Source organism: Telmatherina bonti, assembly GCF_933228915.1.
Source record: "Telmatherina bonti genome assembly, chromosome: 19".
In the NCBI taxonomy this organism is placed as follows: domain Eukaryota; kingdom Metazoa; phylum Chordata; class Actinopteri; order Atheriniformes; family Telmatherinidae; genus Telmatherina; species Telmatherina bonti.
The window spans coordinates 16,876,057-16,888,114 of record NC_136617.1 but is presented as its reverse complement, the minus strand read 5'-3'; the positions used below and the strand labels follow the sequence as shown (position 1 = coordinate 16,888,114).

General features: G+C 37.9%; 1 protein-coding gene across 1 annotated transcript; it reads left to right on the top strand.

The window, feature by feature from the left end:
• Positions 1 to 1,632: 1,632 nt before the first annotated feature.
• LOC306769932 (phosphatidylinositol 4-phosphate 5-kinase type-1 alpha-like) lies at positions 1,633 to 11,816 on the top strand (the record flags this gene model as incomplete). Its single annotated transcript, XM_079258699.1, has 15 exons — positions 1,633 to 1,681; positions 2,758 to 2,792; positions 3,001 to 3,087; positions 4,317 to 4,447; positions 4,565 to 4,682; positions 5,011 to 5,163; positions 7,253 to 7,552; positions 7,736 to 7,938; positions 8,039 to 8,122; positions 9,672 to 9,720; positions 9,795 to 9,879; positions 9,964 to 10,119; positions 10,202 to 10,418; positions 10,661 to 10,745; positions 10,829 to 11,816. 15 exons carry the CDS (start codon positions 1,633 to 1,635, stop codon positions 10,832 to 10,834), a joined length of 1,758 nt encoding a protein of 585 aa, XP_079114825.1. The 3' UTR covers positions 10,835 to 11,816.
• Positions 11,817 to 12,058: the final 242 nt, after the last annotated feature.

Genomic DNA, 12,058 nt, shown 5'->3' with positions numbered 1-12,058 from the left:
CGAGATGTGTTGCTTGTTTTTATAAAAAAAAAAAAAAAGGTTTTTTATTCACATTTATTCACATTTACCACATAATCCCAATTTTTAGGTTATCTGTACTTTTGTTCATTATCACTTCTCCATTTCTTTAATTTATTCTAATATAATATCTGTTTATTGTGAAGGTGTGGATATGCCCTCATTTAGGAGCTGCAGGATGATTTGTATTGTCCCATGAGGATTAATAAAGTATGTCTCTGAATCTGATCCGTTTTATTATATAAAATAATGACTAATTGAAACAGTTTTCTAAATTAACATTAATAAGTCAAATACAGTTCTTTGACTTAGTGTGTGTGCTGACTTTTATTGCAAATTTGTGTTTTGTTGGGAAAGAGTCACCGGAAGCCCTGCTTGGGCTTTAGCTAGATAGCCGATCAGATACCGCTGCTTCCGCATTACTTCCTTGTTTTCTTGTTTTGGGAGACACATTACTTTTTTAAAAAAGTTTTCTTTCTTGCCCGGAGAGTCACAGAATCCCTTCCGCAAGATCTCCGAGTAAGTTGCATTTTGTTTGTGTTGTTTTTCCATTAGTTTTTATGAATGTAAAGCTTGAAAAACGTTGAGTTTAAAGCGGAGGTAGCAGCTAGCTTCCCACCGCTATGATCAAATATCGCCACATAGACACCCTGTTAGCTGTATTTAATCAGTCACAGTGTGGTTTTATACACTCTTTTATTATCATATTAATAAGATACACACGTTTGCTATCTGGCGACATATGTTAGCTTAGTTTTTCCCAGAAATATTGACTTGTTTGTGTTAGATTCTTCATCAGCCATCAGCGTGGCTGTAAATAATGAGCCTAGCATAAAGTTAGGGAATTTCAGTACGGTGGGTTATTTCTCACCTTTAATAATACCAAATGGTGTTGTATTATTTATCATCGGAAAGTCTAATTGATAATGGGGTATAACTTGTAAGGATCGTGCTTTTGTGGAGTATTTACACAAAACACAAAAAGATGACACTGTCCCTGACAAACACTCCCTCTCAGAGCCAGGGTCATTTCAGAGTACCTCCACAATTTGGGAATGAAGTAAACAGAAAAGATTTGAATCAAGACTTCAAATCAATCAATCAATCACTCACATGTGGGATCAACTTGAATGTGCTGTTTCATGCCAGCATGACAAACACAAACATCCTGGTGTGCCTGTCATGTATCCTCCACAGCCACTGAGGTCCTTGACAGTGTCAAATGTATTTAAGTGAAAATTACCAATATATAATGTTTTTTCTTGATGTCTGTGGGAGAATATAATCATCCAATCCAGGAAGAAACTTAAAGCAAGGAATTTTTTAGAGGAAGGGACTACATGACTCATTTCACAGAATAAATCCTTGCAAGTTATACTTCACTCTAAAACTGGATGTTACAACACTAAATTGTATTATTAAGGGGGAGAGATGACTGTTCAAACACAAATTTCATTACTTTTTGTAAGCTTATTTTAAGTCCACTAAACCATTCTTAATGAGTTCTTGTATGTTTTCACAGATTAACATCTACCAGTCCTGTTTCTACTGAGAAATTCAGAGCTTGATCAGGGCCCCCAGTTTAATTGCAATTAAGTTAAACTTCCTTTTTGAATGGCCACATCTGCAGAGAAGCCTCCAGGACTTCAGGACCAAACTGCCAGTAAGTACCATGTTGTCAAATACCAGGACTGTTCAGCTCGGTCCCACGAGGGCCGGGGCCCTGCAGGTTTTCAACGTTATACCTGTCTTAACATACCTGATCGAACTTAATGAGTCACTACTGAACTTTACAGGTTGTCTGAATTCATTTGGATCAGGTGTGTTGAAGCAGGCCTTCAACACACCTATTTACCATGCATTATTCAGGCTGCTGAAGTCTTCATTTTGTTTCTAAGAAAAAGAAATAATTGCTCCACAGATCTGAAGAATTAAAATATAGGCCAGCTTTATTCATGCGTCACTTGGCAGTGATTAAAGCTGTTTGCCATTCCTGTGGATTATTTCAACAACGTCACAAAACAGACAAAATGCCATCAAGTGGCACCAATAACTGAGTACCTGATTAAAAAATTCATGGGATAAAATAAGGTTTTTTTTGTTTGTTTGTTTGTTTGTTTTTTCCAAAAGTCATCCTTTGTAAAGCCCTGAGTGCAAGAAGGGGAAGGAAATTTCCACAGTGTGAGGTGACAACAAAAAAAAAACAAACTGTCACCTCTTTGTTTTAACCTGAACAAGAAGCATCTAATTAACAGTGCACTGGAAACAGTGGATATAGTTAAAGGGTCAGGCTGATAAGAATTGGATGCTTTTAAATGACAGATTAACTTAATGGTATGGATTCTTTTTATATACCTTTTGCAGACCTCATAATATAATGATTTTGCTCTCCATTATGCTTGTTTACTTTCTTCATTGTTTCCGTATAAAACTTTGTGGCCTTGTATGATCTCCTTTTAATAGCATACTTATCTAATTCCTTCCACTGCATACAAAGACCTTCAGAGTCAGTTCTGGAAAGTACTATCTTCTATCAGAGGTAATGAATGAGGTGTGTCTGCATGCCTGTGTCAAAGCTCAGCTGCACTCTCTCCTTTCAGTAGTGGAGGATGATAAAAGCTATTTAATGCAGTGTTGCTTGGTTGTTGTAAAAACTGCATTTGCTTAATCGGCTCATTGCCTTTCATCTGCGTGTAATTCATGTGTAACTTGCATGTTTTGTTGCTTTCCCCCTTACAGATTCAACTGGGGCCCCAAAAAATGTTCCCACTGAGGTGAGAAGCAACAGATTTGTTGAGAAATATCCGGTAGCTTTGCATCAGTAAGGCAACAAAGATTGCTTAAAATCTCCAAAGACTGTGGGGTTGACCAGTATTCTGCTGATGTCTTCTCTTCTGCTTCCTGTTTGAAACATGAGAACGTTCCATGTTGCTTCACAGTCCTTTTCCTTTTTGTAACTTTCTGTTGTGTTTTGTGCGACAGGGTCCGAGCACTGGCATGTCGCAGGCCTTGAAAAAACCCATCGGCCATCGTGGAATTAATCCCACTGGGGAGACGACGTATAAAAAGGTGCTGAGGCAGATCAAGGCTTATTTTCACACATCAAAACTTTAACACCCAAATACTTATTTTTTTTACCAATAGATTTCTCTAATGAGTTATTAGAATTTGTAGTCTGAATAGTTTGGGAAAATGTCCATCATGACTTTTCAGTTTTTGGAGTATTTTGACCAATGATCAGTGAGACTATTGGCTTTAATAACTCCCAGTATTCCTACCATAAGCTGCATAATGTGAGCTATCTTCTCCTGACGGAAGAATGTGGTGCAGCCACACCCACAGCAGGAGGTAAATAATTTGAATGAAAGCAGAAAAACCAGTTGTTCTATGGTCTTGTTGTGGAGTACCTGGAAAATAAAAATCTGTCATGAAAGGGGCTCACATTGGTACGAACCCCTCTAACTCAGATTTTCTGAGACCGAAGTTGAAATTAAAATGAATGGGCATTTATATTTAGGGTGTAAATGAATTTTGATGTCAAATATGCAACATTTTGTATGATGATATATTGATTTTAAGTTCATCATGTACGGAAAAAGTTATTTTATTTATTGCGTATCGTAATGCAGACCCCTCTGTTCTTATTCAGTAAGTCGATGGCAAGCTAATAGCAGTATTGAGCACTTTACCATGTTGTCTTACTGTTAAACTGAAGTAAAGATAAATCCCAATATATCGTATTGCTGTCTCAATATATCATATTGTTGCCCCTGTATTTGTGATACATGTCTTATCGCCAGATTCTTGCCAGCACACCCGCATTTACAACCGGTCGCTGCATGTGTTGTACCCTGGTTGTCAGCAGAATGTGTTATTGATTAACTGATTGATTGATTGATTTATTGACAGTCATACAAAATAGTTTTCTTCGTTTGTGACTAAAACCTCAGAGAATCTCAGTTTTTCTCGGAAATGTACGACTTTCCAATCTCAAATTATATATTTTTTATTAATTTATTTACACCTATACTTATAATTGTCTTTAAAAATATTGTGGCCCCGTGTACAGTTGTAATTCTCAAGCCCGTGTTCGTCTTTAGCATTTTGTACCTCAAGTATTTTGAGTTCCTCCTTTCATTTGAAGCTAGTTGGTTCATTTACATGAATTGTGATTTAATGCATTTCAAGCATCTGTGTTCCAGTGAGATTCAGAAATATCTACCAGCATCTGTAGCATTTAGCCTTTCTTTGAACTGCATTTTTTTATTTGATACATGCAAGTTTTCTTTTGCTTCCAGACTACATCCTCTGCTCTGAAAGGGGCTATCCAGTTAGGCATCACACACACAGTGGGCAGCTTGAGCCAGAAACCTGAGAGAGATGTGCTTCTGCAAGACTTTGAAGTTGTAGAAAGTATTGTCTTTCCAAGGTGAGCAGAAACGTCTAGTTAGAATGAATGAATGCATTCCTATACGTTTTCCCTTTCCTCTACACATACAACACTCATTTGCTGTCCTATTTGCCTTTTTCTGTCTTCTTCTGACAGTGAGGGCAGTAACCTGACACCAGCCCACCACTATGGAGACTTCAAGTTCAAAACATACGCCCCTGTTGCCTTTCGCTATTTCAGGGAGATGTTTGGCATCCGGCCTGATGACTACATGGTACATTTGTTAACTTTGAGACCATTCAGCTTGAAAAAGAATATTTAAATGTACTTTTAATCACTTCTTGGTACATTTTACATCCACTCAGCTTATAAAAAATAAAAAAATAAAAGTACTTCTAATCACTTCTATAGAGAGGGGTAGCACTGGAAAAGCACAGTGATTGAGTAACTTGAAAGGCAAACCTGGGGATGTGTGAATAATGGATTGTTGACACAAACTGGGCGGAGCGGCTAACTACTCAGATTTTTTTTTAACCTTTTAAGCCAGAGTTTTTTTGTTTGTTTCTGGTCCTGTTTAACCATTGTGTTTTGTCTGTTTGTAGTGCTCTCTTTGCAGTGAACCGCTGATTGAGCTGTCGAACTCAGGTGCCAGTGGATCTTTATTTTATGTTTCCTGTGATGATGAATTCATCATTAAGACGGTGCAGCACAAAGAGGCAGAGTTCTTGCAGAAACTGCTGCCGGGATACTTTATGGTAAGATCTATAGATGTACTGAAATGTGCTTCTGTTTTTCCCACACATTCAACATGTGATTATAACCCTGTCAGGGCTGTCTGTTCACATAGTATTTTCTTTCTTTCTTCCTCTCATTTTTCACAAAAGAAGAGTGTTGGGCAGGATTCTAGGAAGTAATACATCCCAGCACCCTCCCAGTTGTTATCAGAAAAAGCATTTCCAGTGGAGTGATTATTAACTACACGGCTAACAAAGAGCTTGACACATCCACAATAATAGAAACAACAGCACTCATTAGCAGCATTGTGTGTCCATGTGATTTGCTCTTATAAGCAGACTTTATTGTAATCATAATAATTTCAGTCTGACATGTAGCTAAAAGTATAAATCAGTTTAGACAAACACAACCAGAACTGCCTCTCTTCCATTGTAATTGGAGCTACAGTGACAGTATATGTTCATTTTTTTGACTATGCAGATTCTCAGCCATCCAGGTGATGATATTCCTGACAGTTTTGCTTATGCTTTGGCAAGAAGGTGGAGTTCAGTTTCTTTCTATTAAAGCACTTATGACATTTGTATTCATGAGACCTGAAAATGTTACACTATCAGTGAGAGATTTTCTATTAGAAAAGTTTTGAGTCTTGTGCGTTAGGTTAATAGATACTTTATTATAAACATAAAGAAAGAAGCTGCAGCACTGCATTTTCTAAGGTGGAGCAGAATGAGCTTGGTGTTTGTCAGCTTATGAAATGCGGTGCAGACGTCTAGTTAGAATAAATGAATGCATTCCTATATGTTTTATAAGATAGCACTGCTATCTTCAGCCGGAAAGAAAACAGGCCTTGTGTATATGTGTCATCTGAAAGTACAGCATAAGGGATACAGCCATTTATACACTTTTGAGCTACTAATAGAGGTAGTATCGCAGGCAAATTTGTTTAAGAACTCTGCATTAACAAGTTATACTGTTTAGTTTCAGTAATGAGACTGAACTTATTCCTCAACGACGGTTGACACAGTTGTGACGCCGGGTCAACTTTGTTTGACATCCCGGAATTACTGAAGAGGAAGAGTGGCAAATTAATAAGGATTTTTTTTTTTTTAAATAAGGCAAAAGGGCTACTGACCATAGGCTCACCATGTAGCCATGCTTCAGAAAATATTAATAATTTTATGAATGAATCATTTTACAGCTGGTGAAAACATATTCTGTGGCAGGAGATTTAAATAAATCCTCATTATTTTGATTATTTAATCATTATGCTTCTGAATTTAAAGGGGTCCTATCATGGTATTTTAAGTTTTCTGAGCTTTCTACAGTGTTACAGTGTTGAATCCTCATCAGACATGTGAACGACACAATTTTTTATCACCTAAACGCATGTTTGAGTTTGAGTTTCAGTTCCAGTTCGGTTTCCATGCCGACGAAAAACATGTAGTTTTAGAGAGTTTTTTTCTACTTGGAAATCCTTGTGACGTCCCTGGGGATAAGGTTCGGTGATTGGTTACCTTCTACTGGTTAACAAGTGCATGTACAAATACATCAGGCGGGTGGAAAATGTCGGATAAAGTTATTTCCAAAGATGGCTGCTGAGTTTACCAAAGAGAGACATCCCGCTGCATTCGTTGCTGTGGGTTGCTGTTTTCCACTTCGTTTTCAGGGTCTGATTCAGGTTCCAACATGTAGGGCTGTATGCTATGTGTTGACATTGTATTTTGTTTTTTTATTGAGTTTATATTAGTCTAATCCTGTTTATGAGATGTTACAATGACGGCGAAAGCAGTTGCGGTGTGCGCTCCCGATGTACTGCAGTGGCGGGAGGCGGGGCTTAATGCGGAAGAGTCTCAATCCACTCGTTTTGCCCACAGGCTGATCTGACAGCCTACGGAGAGGGTCAGTCTGAAGTAAATAAAGCGATTTGTGACAATAACTCAATCAATCCCAGCCCTTCTGGTCTCAGAAATAAAAATGAATTAGCCTGAAATGCACATAATAGTTCCACTTTAAGGCTGTTTGTATCTCAAAACAAGCAAAATATCAACTTTTGTGCTTTGCTGGGAAATATTTTACCTGCTTCTTTGTATCCTTTCTGTTCTTCCTCAGAACCTGAACCAGAACAAGCGGACCTTATTACCAAAGTTTTATGGGCTGTACTGCGTACAGTCAGGTGGCAAAAACATACGAATTGCTGTCATGAACAATTTGTTACCAAATGCAGTACAAATGCACCTTAAGTACGATCTGAAAGGTTCGACTTACAAGCGTCAGGCTTCGGCCAAAGAGAGAGAAAAGGCCGTGCCAACGTTCAAGGACCTGGATTTCAGGCACGACATGTCCGATGGGCTTTTACTTGATGGAGACAAATACAGTGCTGTTTGTAAGACCCTCCAGAGAGACTGTTTGGTGAGAACTTTAGAGATATAACTTCAAGGATTATATTTACTTTTTTCTCTAAATTCCCACAAATACAGATTTATATTAAAAATGATAAAGTTAGAAGTTAAGCTTTCCTCTTAGTTAAAAAAGTTCCTCTTCAGAATAGCTTGATTGTTCTTTCATTACCTGTGTTATTTGCTTTTCCTTCAGCTCTTGCAAAGTTTTAAGATTATGGACTACAGCCTTCTACTGGGAATTCATAATCTAGATCAGGCATGTCGAGAGCAGGCCAGTGAAGAGGCAGTGGCAAGAACTGCAGACCAAAGGAGGCCACAAAAGTCCCTGTACAGCACAGCCATTGAGGCCATTCAGGGCGAGTCGGGATCTGTGGGATCGCCAGAATCAGAGGACAGGTGAGTGATGCTTCTGAGAGAGAGAGATTGTGTCTCTGGCAGCTTCCTTGTTGCAGGGTAAATAAAAGATGGTGCGCTAAAATTAGTTTATTTTTCACAGGACGGGAGGAATCCCTGCACGAAACGGGAAAGGTGATAGGCTGCTGGTATACATGGGCATTATTGACATTCTCCAGTCTTATAGGTAACGACACACATTGCCCCACCCACCCTCTGCTCCATCACTGACACTGAACCAAAGCCCACACCTGAGAAAAAAACACATCTACAGAGTTTCAGTGATTCATCTGTTTGCACAGAGAAAATTCCTATTCTTCCTGTTGAAGTATTAGTTGTCCCACAGACAGTCATTGTTGTTTTGAGGATCTTTTTTTTTTTTTAGATTTTTAGATTTTGTGGATCTGTTTCAATCTGTTTGGATAGTTTTCTCAGTTTGAATAAGAGCTTAATATTCTGTTAAATACAAAGGACAGGGGAACGGCGTTCACACTGCACACTGTACAATAAAATACAATTTATTTTCCCTATAGTGAAATTAGTCTTTCACTCGAGTGCTGTTACTTTAGCTACACCGCACAACACAGCAGTAAAGGGCTGCAATCTACGTGAAAACATCAGCCACACAGCAGAAATGATAAATGTCTTGCACAATACCCTTTTGGGATAAAAATTAGAAGAATCAAATCAAATCAAACTTTATTTGTATAGCACTTTTTGTGTTTAAAAACAATACAAAGTGCTTTACATTATAAAACAATTTACATCAAAATAGATAAAAATAGATAAAACACTAACACACATACACATCCCCTTTCACCCACCCACAACCACCCTCACCCATGCCCTATTTGCCCTGTAACAGTTAAAAGAAGTTGAATGGCCAGGTGCATTTGCACCAGATAAGGAAACGATCTACACAAATGGCTATCCCCAACCAAGACCACCCAGGCCATCACCATGAATGCCAGAAATGAGTAAAACAAGATGCTATTATGTAACCTCCATTGACCCAAAATATATTGCACAGTTTATATGGATGTAAATAACACAAAATTCTTTAATTTTTTTTTTTTAATAGAAATGGGGATGAATTAGTTTTAATTTTGGTACGTTACACCCTCTACAACAAGAAAATATTCAGGATAACGGATGTGTGATAGGTCTGGCATCAAAACATCACAATGTGCTGGGTGAGATGTCTGTGCTTGTTGGAGTACAGCCTGCCATAGATGGATTGGAGGGAGAGGTTTCCAGTCCCCCCCCCCCCCCATCACCCTCATGGCAGACTGTACCAGACGAAACTGTTTAGATTTTGCTTGTGATGAGAGATTGCCGTACCATGCTGACATCCTGTACCTGTGCTCTCCAGCACAGCCTGATAGACAGAAACATGATTTTCTGGCAGTCAAGAGTGGATTGATGTAAATACCAAAGTAATTATAAGACTTAAACTGGTTGATAACTTAGTTGCGAAGGATGGTAGAGTACGGTCCCTCACTGCTCAAAGGGTCTGGCATTACTTCCTTGTTTTTATTTATTTATTTTTTTTAACATTAATAACAAGAAAATTCTTCTTTCACCACTGGACAAAAAATGATTGACTTCAGTGAAATACACTGCAGCATCTGTGTAAATTAAGCTCCAATTTTACTTTATAAAAGGCAGAATGATCAGTTTTGCAATGAGTTTGGTGAGTTTTAAAGGGACTTTTATGATTTTATGTGTTGTTTCAGATTTGTAAAGAAGCTTGAACATTCCTGGAAAGCCCTGATTCATGATGGGGTAAGCTGCACTTGTTTGCTTGCTCAAACTTTTTGCAAATAAAAGTGTTCAACAAATTTTGGCGTTTTCCTCAGGACACCGTATCAGTACACAGACCAAGTTTCTATGCAGAGAGATTTCAGAGGTTCATGTGTGAAACAGTCTTCAGAAAGGCGCCCTGTAAGTGTTGATCTAAGAATAAACATATCGTTCCAATTTCCCAGTTTGGAGTCTTATTTTTATACTTTCCTGACTTGAATACAGTGAAAACCTCCCCAACTAAGAAACGTCGTGCCAATGGACCTATGAAAAAATCAGCTGGTGCTGGACCATCTTTGTCGACCCAAAGCAGCATCAACTACCAGCAATCCTCACTTCATGTCACTTCTGACACCAGAGAAGACACTGAGAGAGACAGCGGTAAGTATGCAGGATGTTTACTGATAACTACAAGCATGTGAAAGGCTTCCTTTCAAGATGTTTATCCTCTCCTCCCTTTCAGTCACGCAGTCAGGTCGACCCAACCTCCTACCACAGATGATCCCGTCCAGTAATGCTGTTGTCAACATTCATCAAACCTCTGTTTCTTCCTCCCCGGCAAACTCTGTATTTGCTCCCACAAGTGAGCCTCCCACTCACTCTCATGATAGCTCTTTGTCAGTGGAAGTGGGTGTAATCCACCAAATAAACCAAGACCAGGAAAACCACGATCTTGTGAGGTAAGTAATGAAAACATTTAATTGCTTTGAAGCTGAAAATGTTCTTAACTGGAAAACGAAATTGAGGGCAGTGCAGCATTGTGGCTTTTTTTAAGTAAAATGTTTGCAGATGTGATGAAAATGGGAACAAATTTAATCATTTAAGGAAACAAAATGGAAATGAAACAAAACAACAAAACAAAAAACCCTATCCCATCTTATATAAAGATTTATTTCACTCTCACCATGCTTTCTGTTTTCAGAACCCAGTTAAGTCTTGCAGAAAGTATTGGTGCCAGTGATATAATCTCACTCGATGACATTACTGCTAACACAAGCAAATGCTCTGTAAGTTTATAACGTGTTCTTTGATAACATTTACTTACATTTCAGATACATTTAATCATCTCTAACAAGCTCATTTTTTTCAGGTTTAAAACATTGAACTGGACTGAGACAACCCAAAAAAAGCCACTTGGAGGATGTTCTGAAATGTTACAGCCCTCTTAATGTGATTTGAGGTACCAAAACTAAAAAAACCTGATAGTATATCATCACTATGTGGGATTTTTAATATTTGTTGGTCTTGTTTTTCTGCACTTTGATTTCCTAATCTCAACATAGAATGTCAGTGGGCATCTTGTTCTGACACTATTAATTGTGGGCATGTTAATGAGGTGGGTAGAAAACACTATCATTCATATTTTAGGGGGTCCTGTGTTTTCAACCAATTGGCCCAGACGTGCTGTGAACCAGCATTCAGTCCAGCATCAGGACTCTTGTTAACAAATAAAAAGTTTCATTCAGACCTATTAATTCACTTTTTTTTTAATAAGTTTTTGTTTTTTAATGATTTTCTTCTTTGTGTTTGCCATAATACTGGACCATATTCTCATAAAAAGCTTCTATTGAGTCAGAGGTGACCGTGTGTGGGCCAAAAGGTGAGGCTGGAATCTGATACTTGAAATCTAATTGAACAAAAAAATGTCTTTAATCTCTAATATTGACTTAAATATTACATTATTTTCAAAATGAACATCAGCACGCTGTTCTGAGGGAATAGATGTAACTAAAGATGCCATAATGAGCTTTTTCAGAAAGTTTTATGGGCTTCATACATTCCATGAGAATTTGAGGCTTTATTTGGGTGAGATGTTTTGCAGCTACCACCTAGTGGCCATCAGTGGTATTGTAATTTAAATCACTTCCAGATTGACTTAACTTCCTACTCCAGATGATTTTTCATCATTTACTCACAGCGAATGAAAATATGTCTCATATGCTTAAGTTTCTACTCAATGTTTGATGTAGATGATTTCTCATAAAACTGTTGTTTGGCTTGGGACCACACTTTTAATAAAAATGTTTATTATGAAAGAAATGACCGTGTATGGTAAAATGCTACTTTTTGTTTTTGAAATGCCCATGATGCTGGAAAAAAGTTATGCAGTCAGCTTGCAGTGTCATTTAGCCAAGTGTTCGAATGGACCTGTGCTGCTTTAGACACTGAATTCTTACAATAATATGAAAGAAATTGTTGTATATTCACACACACAGTGCTTATGATCAGGTGTGAATAGTTGTCTGCTAAGCCTAAAAACAATTTCAATTTCTGTTTTTATAAAGTTTCAGTTCAAACTGAAACTTTATTTTTATACAAC